The 20,864-nt window shown below is 42.8% G+C and overlaps 1 protein-coding gene across 3 annotated transcripts in view; it reads right to left on the bottom strand.

Annotated features, from left to right (window-relative positions):
* Window positions 1–256: 256 nt before the first annotated feature.
* MARK1 (microtubule affinity regulating kinase 1) overlaps window positions 257–20,864 on the bottom strand; it is a 108,248-nt gene continuing 87,640 nt past the window's right edge. For 2 of the 3 annotated variants that reach the window (XM_075204277.1, XM_075204278.1), the window contains exons 9-18: window positions 19,547–19,666; window positions 17,374–17,473; window positions 16,931–17,043; window positions 14,575–14,728; window positions 13,470–13,663; window positions 13,049–13,149; window positions 10,883–11,035; window positions 9,830–10,084; window positions 7,668–7,712; window positions 257–5,302 (exon numbers count right to left, since the gene is read on the bottom strand). In XM_075204277.1, the coding sequence (XP_075060378.1) occupies window positions 4,948–5,302; window positions 7,668–7,712; window positions 9,830–10,084; window positions 10,883–11,035; window positions 13,049–13,149; window positions 13,470–13,663; window positions 14,575–14,728; window positions 16,931–17,043; window positions 17,374–17,473; window positions 19,547–19,666 (1,590 nt within the window). In that variant the 3' untranslated portion in view covers window positions 257–4,947. Of the gene's footprint in view, window positions 5,303–7,667; window positions 7,713–9,829; window positions 10,085–10,882; window positions 11,036–13,048; window positions 13,150–13,469; window positions 13,664–14,574; window positions 14,729–16,930; window positions 17,044–17,373; window positions 17,474–19,546; window positions 19,667–20,864 lie in introns of those variants that run through there. The other variant, XM_075204279.1, reaches the window with a different exon arrangement.

Genomic DNA, 20,864 nt, shown 5'->3' with positions numbered 1-20,864 from the left:
GGTGGGGCCTATAAAACAGGAATGGAATATATTTTGACGAAATCCACCCCCCACATACTTACCAGGTGCTGTAATTAACTCTGATAATAACTCCAGTGTAATTCATTCACAAATCCTTCAGAAGAGAAGTTCCCAAAGATGAAAATTATTTGCATAACAAAATAAAACAAAATGAAATACGTTATACATAGTGAGCTTATGGATGTCACCTTTCACCCAAGACCAGGAAGTGACAAAACACTTATTACGAAAACTGTTCAAGTAGATTTTTTTTTTAATAGAGTGCACCAGAATGTGAATATCTTGCATTAAAATGTCACTAGATAAAAGGGGGCTAGACTTTTTTTTTTTCTTTTTTTAAATCACCCTTTTTTTTTTGTCTAAGGCAACAACACACGTCCATTTTAGATTGAAACATTACAAAATAAAATAAAGCTACGTCACACAGTACAGTACTTGTTTTAAAGTCCATTTCAATCAGGAAGCCATTGCAGAAATTAATGGCAACTACAAAAATAAAATAAAATAAAATAAAATAATAAAAAAAAATAAAAAAAAAATGGTTAGGTCGATAGATTTGCTCACAGCTTCAGTTGTGTTTATAACAAAAAATAAAATAAAAATAAAAAAAACAACAGCTTTCTGACAGACCGTTCTCTTCACGAGTGTGTGCTGATGGGGGGCTGGGCCCAAAACATTGGTTACAATCAATACCACATTAAATAACATTGCACAATCAACCTCTAACAGGTTAGTTCAGTACAAAATAACATGTATTAAAATGTACCAGCACTAGTGTTTTTTTTTTGTTTTTTTTGTTTTACTAATTCCAAAAAAAAAAAAATTAAAATAAAATAAAAGTGTATATATTTATATATATTTATATTTTAGGCGATTGCCTTATTAGAAAGCAGCACATTACAAGCATGAGGAGTTGGAATAAATATGTGGGTTTCTGGTAAATGATCGATGCAGTGATAAACACAAGATTCTACGACCACGCGAATGACTTAAGAAATCAATGTGCTCAATGGGGAGCGCGATCAAACCTTCTGAAATGGAAAAATGGAGGTGTGGCCCATAGCAACCAATCAGAATCTGGCTCTCGTTTTCTAGAATGTAGTACATCGATGATAGCTAGAATCTGATTGGTTGATACACCGTCACTTCTACTTTTGAGGTTTCATAAATCTTCCCCCAAATCTTTCACCGGTGAGAATGGACTGGGAGCATTTACAAAAAAAAATAAAAATATATAAGACCCCTCACAGGCCCTGCCTGGGGGTAATAAATTAACCCTTTCACTGCCACTGCGGCATGCTAAGAGAATGCGATTCTGACTGCCAAGTAGTTAGAGCGCTCAAATAAAAACAACACCACATTATACAGACTATATATGAGCAGATATACATATCTGTCTGAAGCTCAGCATTGCATGTCTTCAGTGGTCCCTTAGAAACCACATTTCAAGGTTTTAAAGTGTACCATTGTGCCTCACGTTTCAGCAATATCAACAGTTGCTAGTGAACCGCGTTAGCTTAGTACTGATTCGGCTCACAAAATGGCTGCAGGCAAACGTTTAAACATGAATATTTATGGATAAACTTGTTTTATTTTTGCTGCACGTTGGATAAATAAGAGGATTAGTTAAGGAGCTAAATGACAAAATCTGGGATTATAACTTGTAATGAAATAGCTTCGCTATATTTGCAGAACGGGTGTAAAGGGGTGAATTCCTGAGGTGAACCATCTTGATCGGCTTACTGAATACTTTACACCAGAAGTCGCCATAACATAAAGTAACATAACAAAAGTGGATATCACCAGTTCTATGAAACAAAAAGTTCTAAAGCAGGGATTTTCAAAGCCCGACTGCACCCAACAGAACAGGTTTTAAAAGTACACGCGTTGTTTACTCCCAGTGGAAGCAGCCATTTTGAAGTCTGTGGCAATATTTATGAGCATGCAGCCTATCAGTTCAGTAGACACCACAAAATGGCTGCCACCCATGTGTACAAGTTACAGAAACATGTATGCCTGTGCCTCCGTGCAAACAGGTGGGATCATTATTTGACTCCGTCAAATAGATTTATTCACTTGTCAATGATTAAAACGCCTCAGCAATGTGATCTGCCGGTTCTACTCGAGGGCTGAGGTGAAACACTGGTCCAGAATTAGGCTGCACTGCCATATTATTCACTAAAACAGAGCAAATTATTAAACTAGAACCAAACAGAAACTAGAAGTTTGGTTAGAGCCTTTAGTAAATTTTTTGTACGTATTTAGACTGTAAGCTCCTGTGGGCGGTTGTCTTCCATGCCTGTCAATGCACTGGTATTCATTTCCCTGTAATTATCCATTACTCCCTGTATTGTATTTTTGGAAATTTGTAAAGCGCTGCATACTGACTGATGGTATATAAATAAATATAAACATAAATAATAAGTGAAGATATTTAAGATTAGGCTGTAAACTTGGGGGGGGGGGGAAACAATTTTACTGATGCATTCCAAACTTCCTGTCTGCAAGTTTATAACAGGAACCCAAAAAAACTAAACAAATTTTTTTTATAATGTGACCACGATCACGTTACAAAATGTGTTTCGGCAGGAGTAACGTCTTGGTATGTTTACATACATTTCTGAATAATATATGTATTAAACTGCGGATTTTGCAAGTTGTCGGTATTCGGTGACTTTGCAGGGGAGATTTAAAACGGCAATGTGTTTACCTGGGTTTCCTCCCACAATCCAGGCAAACTGGTAGGTTAATTAGCTGCTGACTCAAATGGACCCTAGTGTCTGTGTGTGTTGGGGAATTTTACTGTAAGCTGCAATGAGCCAGGGACTGATGGAAGTGACAAATATTCTCAGTACAGCAATGCCTGATATCATGGTGCTATATAAACTATAATAATATTTGTTTATCTTGGGAATCTGAAGTGACGGGCGCTCATCGATTTGACCTACTTCTCATGAAAAAAAATGCAACGTGCATTTTTAACACTGTAATCAGTAAATTAAATAAAAATGAAAATGACTTAAGAAAGAACTTTAATTCTCCCCCTCTAAACAACCAAACAAACCACCCAGCCAATCCATGCACGGTATCGGTAAGGGAGCTGGGATAGTCGGCTCCGTTATGTCTTGTCTATAACGCCAGATTGTCGTTCGAGGAGCGTGCAACTCATTATTATCCCAAAGGGCCTGCAGATATAAAACCCACATTACTGACCATACCAGGTGTATACGCCACACGCTAAACACCAATAAACTCCACACACTGTATTACAGTTTAATATACTCTCTCTTTAAGCACAGTAATTAAGAATTAACGGTAATTTATTCAGCTTTACTTACGCCCTCGCTCATGCTTTTAGCGTTGAACCCGCCAGGGACATTTTAGGCCGCTACGGATGGAACGAGTTTCACAAGCGACAAGGTGTCAGCGCAGACGTCGGTTTTCAATACATGCAATGTCACAGATCGCCTGATTATATAAATGTGATCTAGTTACAGTCTGCCGGTATAGTCATCTCAGTGTCCCCCACTTACTGGCCTTCTGCAATTGGTGCAGGATATCGCTGCGCTAACAGGTCAATAAAATGTAGACGAGATAATCATGGGAACTGTGTCTTGTTTCCTTACTCTATAACGGGGCTAATGATCATAATCTCATCAGCGGCGGAAGGAGCAGAAACAGATTTCTAGAGACAATCGGCAGGAACAGAGTTACTTAGAGAACTTTAGACGTTCAGGAATGAAGAGGTTAAAATTCTTTCACTCCTAAGTATGAGATGCTTTTGCAAAACTGTTTCTTAATTTATCTGTCAACGGCTAAATGGAACAGGTAATGTTCTATAGATCTATAAAGATGTTAATAAACTAATAATCTGCAAATTATCCATATAAATTGTGGCATTCTCTGCAACAAAGGAAATGGTGGCAGGTTTTAAATGATACACGGTTATAATTCAGTATGTTAAATTGCCATGAGAGAAGGAAAATCCCTTGATCCTCAGTCATTAGATGGTTCGGTACAGCAGCCCTGGGACCTTAAGGTGTAGACGCAAGGACCTCTGTTCTGGAGCCGAACACAGTTGGCACTAATGCCATTTACGCTAGAAATAAAACATATCCTGGGTGTTTATATAGTTATATTAACTTCTTTACCTTTAACTTTCAACACTGTAAACATGTGTACCTCCCCCTAAACACTGACTGGAAAACGGTAGAAACAAAAGAATCTTGGGGGGTGAAGAGAGGTGTTATCTAATGCCTCAGTGGTCTACGGTGCCAGCGGCTATATCTCTGCTACAGCCAATCAGGGCGCTTTGACAGAAACGGAACATCCTGCAGCCATGATGATAAACCCTTTGTTGGCTATCTCTACGGGGTATGGAAAAGAAAAAAAGAAAAAAGTTCTGATGTCAACAAAAAAAAACAAAAAAACAAACAAAAAATAAAATCACCAAAAGATAAAATAAAAAACCAAAGTAAAGCTGAAGGTCATCTCCATAAAACGATAAGGAAGAACGCTGTCATCGCAAGAAAACACTGAACATAGACCTCTGTACAGAAAACTAAACCCAGCTATACAAGATTTGCTTTTTTTTTTTTTTGTCTAAAGCAATCAATTGTCTATTTTACAATTCTATCCACATAGACCGAGAAGTGAGTGTTCTACAGGATTCGCTGTACAAGCCACACAACAGGCTGCTTACGTACGGTAGAAGTGGTACTGAATTTGAAAATGTACAATTGATTATAATTATGTATAACCTTATTGCAGTAAGGGCATTAATCAGTAATGAAAGGGAAAGGCGTGCGTGCCAAGGGTATATGGTGCCCGTTACTGCCGGAGAAGCCCGATCCTGCATCCTGGCAGCGAAGGCTCTAGCAGTACATTCAGCCATTGTACGTCGAACATTCTCCATATCGGGGATTTTCACAGTTTGAGCTCGTTTGCGATCTTGGACGCAATGTTTTTGAAGGCGATGGAGGTCCCGGATATTCTCTTGAAGCGTACCCCGTTAAGTGACAGGCGAGGCAGTTTGCACACCTCCATTTCCCACTGTACCAGACTGTCCTGCCGGGCATCGCCGTGCACGCAGAAGAGGAGGAATCGCTCTTTCTGTTCGTAGTCGCAGTTGTTGGTGTCCAGGACTTTGCGGATCTCCCTCATCATGTCGTTGGGGTCCATGGAACTAGTGGTCTTCATGCTCCAAGTAAACCGAAGCGAACGGGGCTTTGAATCCTTTGGGTCTTCTCTTTCCGTCACCTTCGGCTCCCCGGATGTGCTCCTGAAATAAGAAAATATAATAATCATTCACTGTTGACCTGTTTCAGGGATCTTCACATAGAGTCAAGGCTCAGATTCTCCAACACGTGAGGCTTGCACCGATATATTTTAACATACATAGTAACATAGTTGATGAGGTTGAAAAAAGACACCAGTCCATCAAGTTCAACCTATTTTGGATCTCCTGCACTTATATTTGAAATTGATCCAGAGTAAGCAACCACCAATCTGTTTCAATTGTGAAAATCCCCCCAGACCCAATATTGCAGTCCTATTTTACCTTATATCCACTACTATCCTATTTTAATTACCGGTCGTATCCCTGGATGCACTTTTCCGCTAAAAATTTGTCTAACCCTTTCTTAAACATATCTATTGAATCTGCCATCATAACCTTCCCTGGCAATGAATTCCATATCTTGACTGCCCTTACTGTAAAGAACCCCTTCCTTTGCTGGATGTGAAATTTCCTCTCCTCTAACCTTAGGGGGTGACCGCGTGTCCTGTGTATAGTGTTTGGGGTAAAAAGTTCCCATGAAAGTTCTCTGTATTGACCCTTAATGTATTTGTACATAGTAATCATATCTCCCCTTAGACGCCTCTTTTCTAAAGTAAACATGCCTAAACTGGCTAACCTTTCCTCATAACTTAATGACTTCATACCCTTTATCAATTTTGTTGCCCTTCTCTGAACCCTTTCTAGTTCCAAATTATCTTTTTTATAGAGTGGTGCCCAGAACTGTACTGCATATTCAAGATGAGGTCTTACCAATGATTTATACAGTGGCAAAATTACACTGTCTTCCCTTGCATCTATGCCCCTTTTTATGCATGCCAATACTTTATTTGCCCTTGCAGCTGCTGCTTGACATTGAGCACTATTGCTAAGTCTACTGTCTACGAGCACTCCCAAATCCTTTTCCATTATAGATTCTCCTAAATTAATTCCATTTAATTTATAGATTGCGTTCTTGTTTTTAATCCCTGAATGCATAACCTTACATTTATCTATGTTATAAAACCATCAAAAACATGTAACCATAGAGCAATGAATTGCTATTTTACAGGGATTACGTCTTTCCTTTATTTTGTGTTTTAAATGATGCTTAAAAGGGGTGCCCTCCATAACCTATGTTCCTATACTTTGCTACCCCTTCCTGTCATCTGGAGGATTCAAAAGTAAAATATGATCTATACTAGGGGCTCACTAGCGCTGGTGCTAACTAGTGACCACCTGTTACTCCCTGCCGGGCACCACTCCCCGACTCCCTGCTGGGCACCACTCCCCGACTCCCTGCTGGGCACCACTCCCTGCCGGGCCCCACTCCCCGACTCCCTGCCGGGCACCACTCCCCGACTCCCTGCCGGGCACCACTCCCCGACTCCCTGCCGGGCACCACTCCCCGACTCCCTGCCGGGCACCACTCCCCGACTCCCCGCTGGGCACCACTCCCCGACTCCCCGCTGGGCACCACTCCCCGCTGGGCACCACTCCCCGACTCCCTGCCGGGCACCACTCCCCGCTGGGCACCACTCCCCGACTCCCTGCCGGGCACCACTCCCCGACTCCCTGCCGGGCACCACTCCCCGACTCTCTGCCGGGCACCACTCCCCGACTCCCTGCCGGGCACCACTCCCCGACTCCCCGCCGGGCACCACTCCCCGACTCCCCGCCGGGCACCACTCCCCGACTCCCTGCCGGGCCCCACTCCCCGACTCCCTGCTGGGCACCACTCCCCGACTCCCTGCCGGGCACCACTCCCCGACTCCCTGCCGGGCACCACTCCCCGACTCCCTGCCGGGCACCACTCCCGACTCCCTGCCGGGCACCACTCCCCGACTCCCTGCCGGGCACCACTCCCCGACTCCCTGCCGGGCACCACTCCCCGACTCCCTGCCGGGCACCACTCCCCGACTCCCTGCCGGGCACCTCTCCCCGACTCCCTAAGCTCACGGGGCTCCCTCGCCGTCCCAACTAAGCACCATCCATGACTCCCGGGGAAAAGTTGGGGGCCTATTAGCAGGAATGTTTGGTTTTCTCATCGCAGAATACAAAAAGTTGGAGAACATTTTTGTCCTTAAATCAGGTTGTATTTGGAACCGAACCTGCCGGGGTGAGCCGCTATGTGTTAGAACACAGTCTGTATTCCTGAATGGTCTGGTTATAATACAGTCTGTATGTAGCACATGAGAGGCATTGCACCTTTAAAGCTCAAGACAGACTTAAAAGAAGAGAAAAGCACCGCCACGTTCTGAAGGCATTATAAAAGCGTACATTGAAGATAGATTAAAACAAGACAGATACTGCAGAATAGCAGCCTAGAGGTGTGTGTGTGGGGGGGGGGGGTAAATAGTCAGCTCCTCACCTTGAGGTCTCTGGTCTGCCACTCGCTTCACCTTCACTTGGATCCCTCAAAACAAAGTCAAGGTTCAGATTCAGTCATAAGCCACAAACATGTATCAAGAGATGTCATGTGCTGAAGGAGCCAGCGACAGAGAAGTTATGGGGAGCAATCAATGGCTGCTCTAGAGCACTGCTGTCACCAAGTCTTTAAGTGTTAGATTTTTGCCTTGTTACATAACAGCTTGCACTCTATGTAGTAGATCAGAAAACCCTTAAAAACTGTGTTCACATTTTATGTGGCACGCAATGCTCTCTCTTGGCCTGCAGAGGGAGCCGGCCCGGGAGCGTGCAGTCTAATCAGACAGTCCGATTCTGCTCATTGTAAACCTTACAGCTCTACCTCCACCGGACGGGGCCGGAGAACACCAGCGCAGGAGGGAGCATAGCACGTGGATATAATGCACAAGGCAAACAGGAAACGCTAAAGGACATAGTGACAGCTCCAATTTAAGTTGCTCGGGCTAAACCAGGGACACTTATAGGGTCACGCCAATCAAAAATGATGTTGCCTAATTAAAATAATTATTCCGGCTACTACAACTTAATGGAGTTATTCCTGATCGGAGCTGTGCCTGAAATCAGTTGTTGATAACTGTACTATAAACTGTTGCTGCCATTTGACAGATAGGTTGTGAATAAATGACCTTCCTCAGCAACATGTGTAGCCGTGGAAATAAAAACTGCAACATTGGTTTCCAATGTTACATATAATTCTAAGTAGTGTCAGTTATTCAAAACTTATAAAACAGTGTGTTTTAGAGTTATGAACAAGCAATTTTAGGTAGACGTTGAATATTAAGTATCAGGTATTCCAGGGAGATAAGTACCCAGAATAATTCTTTTAATTAGGTAAAAACATTTTTGAGAGGAGTCAGCCTTCAATAAACCAAAGTGTTTTATATTTTATGCTAAATATACATTTTGTTCTCTGCGTACATATATTTAATCTATTATTATAAGCCACAGCATGTTCTTAATGTTGTTAACAGCAGCAGGTACAATAAAACAAAGGTCCCCTCTTACGCTGTGTAGTGTCACAAATCTTTCTAGCCAAATTTGGATATCAATGAGCAGAACATGTATATATCTTTACAGGCTGCAGGTAGGTACACGTTATACTTACGTCAGCATCTACAAATTAAAAATAAGGCCCGTTCATATTAGATAACCCTTTATTTTAGGATTAGTGGCTCTTTAATATATTTTTTATTTAAATAATAATAAGTGGCTTGTAACCATTTCATTGTCAGAATGCATTACTGAAAGGGGGTACATCCTGCTGGTCTAGGTAAAACTGGAAGTATCAGTCTTTTAAGTATCTAAAATTGACCAACCTATATATAAAATGTACTCCTGTTTCTGAGGGTAACTCATTTTAGTTCATAGTCATGCAAAACCGGAACAAATAACTCAATTTTGCCATCGTCAGCAATAGGAACAAAATACTTGTTTCATAGTAAGGGAACATGTTAAAATGATTAATGCCACAAGCGATGGTATATACAAAAAACAGGGCTTTTATCATAATTAAGACACCCGTCAATCACACACAGATCCTTATTAAAGTGATTTATAAAATGACGAGTACGGGTTTAAGGAAGGAGGCTGCTCAGCTATAAATAGGGCTATTAACCCATTTATTGATGGGTTTTGCTTTGACTATGGATTTGGATCCCCTACGAGCGCAGGCAGGTAGGTGACCTAAGATATGCCACAGTGAGGAATGCGTCACTGTCTATTTGTCTGTAATAGTTACTTCAGTGTCCTGTCACCTACACAACGTGGAGGCAGCCATTTTCTTGTAGATTTATCAAACCTTCTAAAAAGGAAAAGTGGAGCTGTTGCCCATAGCAACCAATCAGATTCTAGCTATCACTTCTTAGACTGTACTAGATAAATGATAGCTGGAATCTGATTGGTTGATATGGGCAACACCTACACCTTTCCTTTTTAGAATGTTTGATAAATCTACCAGAAAATGGCTGCCTCCGCTCCACAAACACGTTAATGCATAACTGCATCATGAATTTTCAAAAACACATAAACACAGTAATCTGCACGCTGTATTCCCTCTGACTGACATAGGTAAGATAAATGGCGTGCATACATTTATTAATGACCTACCTTCGTACAAACTTGGAGGTAATCTTGCTGATAATCCCGGTGGAGGTTCCTCTCCTAGAATGAGAGAACTGGCTGGTCTCGTGGGCAGGGGATGCTGGTGGTCCGTTATAAGTCGCAGTGCGCCGGTCCCTGAGCTGCTCTCCGTGGAAAGTGCTCCGGCTGGTGCTTCCGCGAGGAAAGCGGGTCCGGTCCGGGGTGGTAGTACTAATACTGTGAGCGGAGGGGGAGGTGGCCGGCACTCTCTGGTTTGCGCTACTGTCAAGGGGAAGAAAAAAATCTACTTTAAAATATTTTTTTAGCCATTGTACCTTCAACTCACATTAACTCCTGACCATATGTAATGAAGAAAACGATGGCTGGTAGAGCCGAACTGAAAGAGAACGGTCAGTATTACATGCTGTACATACTACACACGTCTAACGGTGACACATTCTAGTAGGGTGTGCACGTCAGGTACTAATATTGGACTCTTCACCGAAAATATTTACTCATCTATTCACCTTTATACTAACATCGACCATTTATATTTGGTAGTCTGATAATTGCGGTCTTGTATTTTTATCTCTCTCTGTACAGTTCTTCCCTCTTAAGAGTTTTATTCCCTTAAATGTTATTTATTAAGGGACTCTACAACTATATAATTTTATTTAAAATACATAATAATGGATGAATACATAAATTATTCTGGTTTTAGGACCATCTAGTTTATATTATGGTGCTAGGAAGTCTGCTTGCAGGGCTCAGTAAAGTTACATGTTACAAGTATTTGACTTCTCTTCCAAATAATCCCTTTAACTCCTCCGTGAGGCCTCCTGTTAATCTTACTGAGCTGTGATAATCTTCTCACAATACAATAGCTTGGCTGGTGTGACCTATGGGTAACTATGTGCCATATCTTTAGGGTGGGTATATTATTAGCAGCGAGCACAGTCAGGTCCAAACAGGACCTAAAATATGAATATAAAATCAGTAGCCAGAACATTCCCGTTCCCTTGTACTAAGCACAATAAAACCGTATGAGGTTAGACAGTTTATAAACACGTCGGCAGATACCTTGGCCGGAACCCTTCAGTACCATCCTTGATAGTAGGTAAGGTGACTTTAATGGGATGTCCCGACGCCGACATGGACTTCTGGTGACGAGGGCGCGTGGTGGGAACGGCAGAGCCCGTAGAAGACGTACTGCCCGCAGACATCTCTGTTAAGCTGTAAAACACCAGCGACTCCCGTTACATACTGTTCTGTGACATATCATGCACCCCCCCCAAAAAATCAACCATCCGCCATTCTCATTTAACCTCCACATTGGCGATTTGAAAAATTCAGCTCAGTGTTAAAAACAGAAATCATCTTTTGTAATGGTATTTTCTTCCCATCCACAGCTACAGTGACCACGTTTCTTTCATACTACTAGAATGCCCGGTTACCCTGGCTTTTGGCACCAGAGTATCTCTAGACACAGGAGTTAATAATGTAGCAGAAAACTGACATGGATAACTGAAGCCTTCAGCTGTAGGAATCTTAGGACATATAAAGAAGAAATACCATCATCAGTTTCCCTGTCAACACTTCACACAAACGATTTCTTTTACCTAATGTAGAAGTGACATCTGTCTTAATTAGAGAAGCCCATAATTATCTCTGGTAGAAGGCCAATGATTATCTATGAGTAACAGCATAATTGCTGCTATTTTCAGACGGTTTCAGAACGTTAAATGACATCTCCGCTCCTCCGAGGGTGCAGAAACTAACTGGCAGATAGACAGTGCGGTGGATCGGGGGGGACACTCGAATTGACAACCCTTTATCAAGTCCGGAGGAGGCGCTACTGCCACCTACTGCTGTACACAGACATGACGACAGAGGACAACTAATGACATTTAAGAACAGACTTTTTCTATAAGATGCCGTAATATGGGGAGATCCGGTTGCTGATCTACAGTAAAAGTAACACTGGCCACATAAAAACACGCACTCCAGACGATATTGGGGAATTGGTCAGATATCGCAGTGTGTTGCTTGAAAACTATCATGATGGCTATTATCATCATCATCATCATTTACTTATATAGCGCCACTAATTCCGCAGCGCTGAACTCACTCACATCAGTCCCTGCCCCATTGGAGCTTACAGTCTAAATTCCCTAACACACACACACACAGACAGACACACAGACTAGGGTCAATTTGTTAGCAGCCAATTAACCTACAAGTATGTTTTTGGAGTGTGGGAGGAAACCGGAGCACCCGGAGGAAACCCACGCAAACACTGGGAGAACATACAAACTCCACACAGATAAAGCCATGGTCGGGAGTTGAACTCATGACCCCAGTGCTGTAAGGCAGAAGTGCTAACCTCTGAGCCACCGTGCTGCCCATCAGGCATATTGGTCAATGATATCAGAAGATGACTGATTATCTGCGCTATCTACCTGTGTGTAGTTGTCCGATTGCAGTAACAGGCCCGAAAATCCGCATTGCTTAAAGAGGTCACTCCTTGTTTCCTCCTCAGTCGATAACACCACACATACATTTATGGAGGTTACGCACTGACCAAATTATTCAATTTGAGAGGTTCAATCTTTTACAGCATTTTTTTAAAAAAATTATTTTGACCAACCAGATCTGCATGTATGTCCAGGTAAAGTATGCTGCCAAGATTTACCCCAGCACAACAGGCAATAATACAGCCCCTAACCATTCAAATACATTAAAATGTGCAGAGAAATAAATGTTCCTTGCAGGGAACAAAATCTCCCATGATCCTCTGCCACACATCAGTCACCACTGACTGGTTGGCGTCTGTGGAAAGAACACACAGGCCCAGGGCAAGGGCAGAAGAATTGTTTGATCTATTACCGGTGGAATACATGAATTTAATTTACTAAGATAAGACATGGAGAAGTTTTGGCTACGGTGCTTTGCAGCAAATGGTGGACGAGAGGCTGCAGCAAAAACTACGTTAGGGGCAAAAAAAAAAAAAGAAGTTTAGACCTGATATCTCTAAATCTGGCCTTGTGGTAAACTTGTGGCCTAATGATTTTGTTACCTAGGATACAGGTTCTGCTATATTGGCCAATCACGTACGTTGTTGTAAAGGTGTTTTCTTCAGGTCATTATGTTAGGAGGACGGGTTGGTTTGTGAGGTAAGGTTTGTGCATTACTTACTACAGCTCTGCCTGCCATACACACTGTATTAACCCAGGGAACCATGTTTACCTGCTGTCTTTTCCATTCTGTACAGCGTTGAGTCTATCAGTAGTGCGTTCACATACGTATGTGTTTCGCCTCGTCATCCCACTGCCAGGAAACAGGCTATTCTACAAGAGGACAAGAAACCGGAAGTGAAAGTCACACAAAGACCTTTAACCTTGATACGGTCACAAAATCCCTTCCAAAAAGCCCATTTCAATTCTATTCCTACTATGTGACAAACCTTTCATAATACACGTTTATGGCATGGCGTCGTTACAAGTGGAGATCTAACATCATTAGAGGCAGGGTGAGGTCTGAGGTCAAAACCATAGCCTGCGCAGATGAATCGCATAAAACTATATCCTAGGCGCCCTCTGGTCTTGGCACATTAAACCAAATTACATTTCTACTAATTTAATCAACACATGGGTCCTGTTTAACTTACAGTCGGGCCAGTTGTGGACTTCTTCTTCTCCGGGCCGGCCAGGGGGCTCGCCGTCACCTCGCCTTTGGAGCCCACCGTGGTGTTGCTGAGTTTGCGGGAGCCATTTTTGTCCCAGTCCTCTTTCTGTTCGCTTTCAACACTGTTGGCCTGTCCTCGTTTCGTGTACGAGACAGAGGGGGGGATGGAGGGCCCGGCTGTGGACGACACGAAATATCAAATCTCCAGTAACGCAACAATCACTAAAAAAAGGCAACATTGATGGGACATTAATATTTCAAACCCTGCCAACACTGCGGTTTGCTGATGGAAACTAGATGCAAATAAAATCTGATCGAACCGCCGGAAATACACAGCACAACACATCGTAATAAATTCCAAATGACACACAAGGCCTAGGAAAGATTTTACCTAACTATTTTAAGGATGAGTCAGACTTGCACTTTGCAGTGTCATGCACTTAACGCAGCATGACACTGCGAAAAAAAAACCCCCATCCACTTCAAATGGAAAGGGTTTAATATTGATCCGTCTAATTGATGGGCCAAACACAGCAATTAAGTATGCTCCATCTGTACTTACCATCAGCAATGCCAGACAGCAAGTGCTAAGGTACACAATTCCAGGAAAAGAATCAAGTAGGAACTATACACATGAGCATTAATGACTTCTGTCGCTCTTCCGGTACCGACAGGTGAATGGAGAAGAGACGGAAGCGCACACAGAGATCATTGATCTTTGTGGAGAGACGCCAGTGGATTGCACGCAGGGGTCTTTGCAAGATGGGATGAGAAAAAAACAAGGCCTAACAAGTATTAGCTTAAGTATCCAGGAGAAAGAATATACTGGTTTTAGGCAGTAAGTAAGGGGGGATTCAAATCGTCTCAATTTTCTTACTGAAATATCCGCTCATAAATAAAATTTCCCATAATCTCTAACCACTGGTGGGAGTCGTATAGGTGGGACATGGTAAAGGTTGAGGGTACAGAGCACTACACTGTTGGGGTGAGGGGGGGAGCAGTAACAGTAGTTTTAGTGCTGCAAAAACTATAAAACTGGGCAAGAAAGAAAAGTTTAAGAGAAGTGACAGGAGGAGAAGCCAGCCCACCGTGGTCACTGAACCGCCGCTGCTTCTGGTTAGCCGATATACTCCTCTGGACCTTCATGTGGGCAGGAGATGGCACGGAGCTGTTGTTTAGATCACTGCTGGGCCGAGACCTTTGACACAGATTAGTACTGGAGAGAGACTCGCTGCCTTCGAACTGTAGAGAGATATAAACAGATGTATCATTATTAGTGACAGTCGGTGTGAACCTCAACATTCCGAACCATAAGTCCAACATTCCGAACCATAAGTCCAACATTCCGAACCATAAGTCCAACATTCCGAACCATAAGTCTTATAAAACAATGGTTTCCTGTGAAAGAATTCCACTGACAAAGACAATTTAATGTAACGGTATGGGGTGAGAGAATCACTGCGTGAATAACCCATATGACACAATGAGGGGGGGGGGGTATTTATTAAAAATCTGGTGCAACTGTGCAAAACAACTGATCCTATAGTAACTAATGTGATGTTTGCTTTCATTTCCTAACCCGTCCAACAGGTCACCCACCAGGCTGCCTCCTGAGACATGTGGTGTAATGTAGGCAGTGATCACAACAATGATACTACAACTCCTATTGTGTTTAGAAGCTGAGTAGTTTCTGGACCTCTCGGGTTCAGTGTCACCGTTCTAGAAAGCTGGCTGCTTAGAGCTGCTCTTAGTGAATCACGAATCATGTCACCTAGACTTCTCAATGGAAGACCAGCAACTTCTTCACCTCTACACTGATGGCTCAGAGCGGCCTGAAGGAACGTGACATCAGGGGTTGTGTGTGTGCTTCCAGTGGTCTGTTGTTTAGTTCTGCTGTTGCCGTAGCTGGACTATATGTGTAAGTGAAGCAGAGGATACATTGAGGGGACTGCAGTCATGTCGTGTATTACCCAGTATTGTCTTATTACTCGGCTCGCTCCCAATTGTAAAGCACTACAGAATTTGTTGGCGCTAAATAAATAAATGTGGATGATGTAGTGGATTGTGATACGGGCCTGAGATCGTACCGTGAGACAGATTTATGTTTGATTAAAGGGGAGGAGCATCCGCGGGGCTGTAAGAGGTGATCCGTACAAACCCACCCGTAGCAAATGATAGGCTGCTGAGCTGGGTTGGAATAAGCCCAGATCACTATGCGGCCGTCTGAGATATGGGCTGTGGTTGGATTTTACTGGCAGGACGGCAGACTAAACCATATGATGGAGCGAGTGCCACCGGGGAGGTAATTACTGCACGGTAGAGCGCTTTTTGCATTATTTTTATTTCCTATAAAAGCTCTCAGAAACCTTTGTCCAATCCCCCCCCCGTCTTCCAATAACTAAACATATTATATTCTACATTATATTGTCCCCAAGCCCACTGAGCAGTATATATTGGAAATGCAGTCTTAATGCCTGTTCTTATCATGCATGTATGAAATACTTATTCTGGATAGAATTCTCTGTATCCGTTGTTATTGTGCATCTGCAGTATTGCTGCTATATATGCTGTATGTAATTCAGAGTATGGACATCCGCATAGTACCACTTCTGTATTCTGCATAATGGATGTAATTCTCATGTAGAACGTTATAGAACTGTGTGTGGTTGTCTAGGAAAGAGCTGATCTGATTCTCTATCCACTTAAAAAGGTACGCATTACACAAAATATTATACGGTTCTCAAAATAGTGAAATAACAATTCATAATACATACTCAGCCCCTTACTATTAGGGTCCAACAAATATACAGCTTCCATATTAATTAATTCTGACAGCACTGTCCTAAGCTATACAAGAATATTTCAGAAGATGACTGGTTGCCATGGGTTACACCACCATATATGACCCTCAATCACTGTCACACAGTCTTTTCTACTGCTGCATTGTTTAACCTGTGGCTCTCCAGATATGGTGGAATTACAAGATATAGATACGCAGAGGCCAGCGCATGTTTGGGGCTTTATATAACACGCGCAGAAAAGCATAACGGGGGCCTTGGGAGGGCAGACCGGCACTGCATTCACCCCCCACCGCTGCAGCTGCACCGCAGTGGCGTTAATTCTGCCACTGCATTCAAAGATTCATCTTCTGTAATGATGTGCAGTACATTGTAGTAGCCTGCAGGTGTCACTGTTGTTTATGGAGAGATCTTCACTGCCTATAAAGACAGAAACCCATCTATATATAGAAATTGTAAAGCCGAGCCCAAGAGAACTAGCAGCTCCCAGCAGAGGTAGGGGTAACTAATCAGGTCGGGATATGGGAAGAACCCCGCAGTTAATCTAGTTGCAAACAAAAAATATAAAACATTTTTTACATCAATATACACCATACATGTATTAGGCAATTGGAAGGGTGAACGGCACTGTACAGCGAGCACTCACCTCTGGCGGCTTTCTACCCAGAAGCAGGTAAGTGGCCATCACTTCGTCGTATTTCTGGTTGTTTACAGCATCGCTAATTTCTTCTCTTGAAAATCCCATTGTGACCATAACATCTGGAGAAGACATGGACAGCGATGAGATCTACTTGACGTTGGCTAAAGTTTCAACCGAGAAAGCAGTTCTAGCACATAATTATGTAATAATATAGATTTATGTCACTGACATCCCAACCTGTATTCCCATATTCTGTGAACATTGCTCCTTGTTGAGGGTATATAAGATATTGTCCTAAAGTCAGAATTGCTCTAATTTTGTGACTGAGCTTATCCAACACTAGGGGGTGCTGTGGGGGAGGTGATCTGGGTCTCATAAGGGCCAATATACTCTTATTATCAAGTCATAAAACGCTGTCATGCTGGTACATAGAGTACAATGTCGCCTACCTATCCTCTTCGTGTCACTGTTATCCGGCTCCGGCTCAGTGTACGGTTTCAACTCATCGTCTTCGTAGCCGACGTTCATCCACCGATCCTTCATGATTTGCTGGAGAACGTAACGAGGACCATTAAATACTGGCGTGATTGGAATACACAGGAACAAGGCACAACAGGATTTATAGATCCATTAAATGTGTCATTTTTGAGAGTGAAACATTATTGTGTTCTGCAAACCTGCAGCTATAAACTGCAGTGTGGAACATAAACCAGTCTTACAAAAAGTTGTGAAAATATAGCATAAGTGATTGATGACGCTTAGAAGATAATCTGAGAGATATAAGAGGGAATGATCTGAAGTCTCAGTGGAATAAGAGGAGATGATCTGCAGTTCCATGGAGAGATGAAGCCTACAGTTAGATGGAACAATCCATACCGTATTCTGATTAAACCTAGTTACCCATTGGTTCAGTCTGCAGAGCGTCACAGGTTAATGGCCAAATCAGTAAGCGGCGGTATATAGAGAGCGCACTATGAAGCAGCCATAGGCTGATGTTACAAGAGATGTTGCTTTCACTTTCAATCATTATCTTTTGTTGCTCTGCAAACTATCTAATGGTAAAAATATATTGTAATGTCTGTATGAGCTTAATGTTATGTATTGGGGCTTTTGGGCTATTTACTGACTGTTAAGATGAACAGACGCTGTCCAATTTCGTTGCACAGAGCGAGCATCAATCAAAATGATCAATTTCAAATTGGCAACGCAGAACCGGTCAGATTTGGCTATTCGGTATTGAAGTCGACTCAAGGGTGTGGCTGGCAGAGGACCACACCCATAGGTCAACATTGGTCATCTGACAACCGGATTTCCACTAAGCTCAAAAGTGTTCGGATCAATCTGGACATCTTGTTCATGTTGGGGCAACACAGACAGCGTAATTGGGGCAATTTGCCCACATTAGATCATATCTTGCCAGCGTTTAAATTTCAACACAAGCAGTCGGGTATGTTCATTGAGTATCTATGGGCGGACAGACCGATCTAGTGAGCATTATAGCTGGTCATTTACTTTTGCTGAACACACCTAAAATAGACCCAATGAATGAATGAATCCATTAAATATACATTTTTATATACTTAAAAAAAGGACATACATATATAATAAAACAATTATAGGAAAAAAAAGCACAAAATAATGCAGGAAAGTAATTTTCTAAGCCAATATTGACAAGAACCTATCAAATCACAAGAAACCAGTGACATCACTGAGGCACCAGCCAATGTGTGTGTGAGGAGAAAGGTAGCCACTTTCTGATGCCTCTGTCATGTCATAAGTGACCCTGGTATATTGGTTCATCACATAGACCGGCTGCCTCCACCGTCTGTAAGCAATGGGTACACTTTAAGAGAAAATATGGGACTCTCTTGACCAAAAGTTATACAATAGAATGAATATCATATGAACAGTGGGATGAGTCGTTTGACTCTCAAAATTCATTTTATAAAGTCTAGAGGAAATATGTATTCTGCTATAAATATAGGGTGAATTATCACGTATTAAAGCACTGGTGAAGAGTCTCTCACTTTAGGGTATATTTTAAAATATGTAAATTGTTAACGATGCACTTTTACTAGAACAGGAAAACATTCCCATGTCATGTTAATATAATTTATTTATTTTCCCTAAAAAAAAGTTTTTTTCTTTGTTGTTGTTTTTTTTAACATGCGTCCTTGTACAAGTAGGGTTTCAGCATTCGTCATTCCAGATTTTTTTAAAAAAAGCGCAGATTTAAATATGCGCAGTAGCCCATTCCCACTTTTTTCACACGTGATTCTAACACCAGAATTTAGGATACATTTGAGATTTTCATGAACGTGTCAAATGGCTCCAAGATGAAGTGTGCCAGATTGTCACCGGGGAAGTTAACCAACATGGCACCAAACGTCAAGCCCCTTCGCTTCCGGTAGACTCAAGGCAAGGTGGCAAGTGAATGGTTTTCCTGACTTGTGAAAGTGGAACAGTTATGGGTTACACATAGTAAAATCTATCCCTAAACAATGTTACACGTTCTCCATGATCAGTGGCATAGAACAGAATCAAGCACATAAATAATAATAATAATAATAATAATAATAATAATAATAATAATAATAATAATAATAATGACATCCCGCTTACTTCTAGGCTGCCTCGTTTTATTGGGTTCAGCACAAGCAGCTTTTTTAGCAGATTTTCACAGTCTGTGGACATATAGAAAGGGATACGGTACTTTCCTCGTAAAACTCGCTCCCGCAATTCCTTTACAAACAAAACGGAAAGTGTTATCACATGACCAGCGCTGTCTATGTACATAGGAATTATTACACACAAAGATAAACTTTACATCTGCAGGTTATTTACACAGTCTAGGGCAGGGAATTACCTACACAGATGAGGCAATTGAACCTTTTTATGACACAGTGTTGTTAAACTATTGCAATACAATACACCACAATCACAACTAAATCTGTGGATGTACAAACAAAGAGAATTACAGCTAATTTGGGTATTGGCAGACTAGAGTTACTCAGTGTGAAGACAGAAAACATGGGATTTAGTCCTCGGCTTTGAATTCACAGTTATATATGTCAAACTTGTTATTTGTACAATTATTGTGTGCAATGAATTTAGCTCACTAGCAGTTGTGTAACAAACGGGGTTATGAGGGCTTAGGTGTCCCGTGCCACCATTACTGAGGGCCCTTGCTGTTCTGCGCCACCATTACTGAGGGCCCTTGGTGTCCCGCACCACCATTACTGAGGGCCCTTGGTGTCCCGCGCCACCATTACTGAGGGCCCTTGGTGTCCCGCGCCACCATTACTGAGGGCCCTTGGTGTCCCGCGCCACCATTACTGAGGGCCCTTGGTGTCCCGCGCCACCATTACTGAGGGCCCTTGGTGTCCCGTGCCACCATTACTGAGGGCTCTTGGTGTGCCACCCCACCATTACTGTAGGCCCTTGGTGTCCCGCGCCACCATTACCGAGGGTCCTTGGTGTCCCGTGCCACCATTACTGAGGGCTCTTCGTGTGCCATCCCACCATTACTGAGGGCCCTAGGTGTCCCGCGCCGCCATTACTGAGGGCTCTTGGTGTCCCGCGCCACCATTACTGAGGGCCCTTGGTGTCCCGCGCCACCATTACTGAGGGCTCTTGGTGTGCCACGCCACCATTACTGAGGGCCCTTGGTGTCCTGCGCCACCATTACTGAGGGTCCTTGGTGTCCCGTGCCACCATTACTGAGGGCTCTTGGTGTGCCACCCCACCATTACTGAGGGCCCTAGGTGTCCCGCGCCACCATTACTGAGGGCCCTTGGTGTCCCGCGCCACCATTACTGAGGGCTCTTGGTGTGCCACGCCACCATTACTGAGGGCCCTTGGTGTGCCACGCCACCATTACTGAGGGCCCTTGGTGTCCCGCGCCACCATTACTGAGGGCCCTAGGTGTCCCGCGCCACCA

This window comes from Mixophyes fleayi, chromosome 3, assembly GCF_038048845.1.
Source record: "Mixophyes fleayi isolate aMixFle1 chromosome 3, aMixFle1.hap1, whole genome shotgun sequence".
NCBI classification, from domain to species: Eukaryota; Metazoa; Chordata; class Amphibia; order Anura; family Limnodynastidae; genus Mixophyes; species Mixophyes fleayi.
This window is presented reverse-complemented; position numbering and strand designations above follow the sequence as displayed.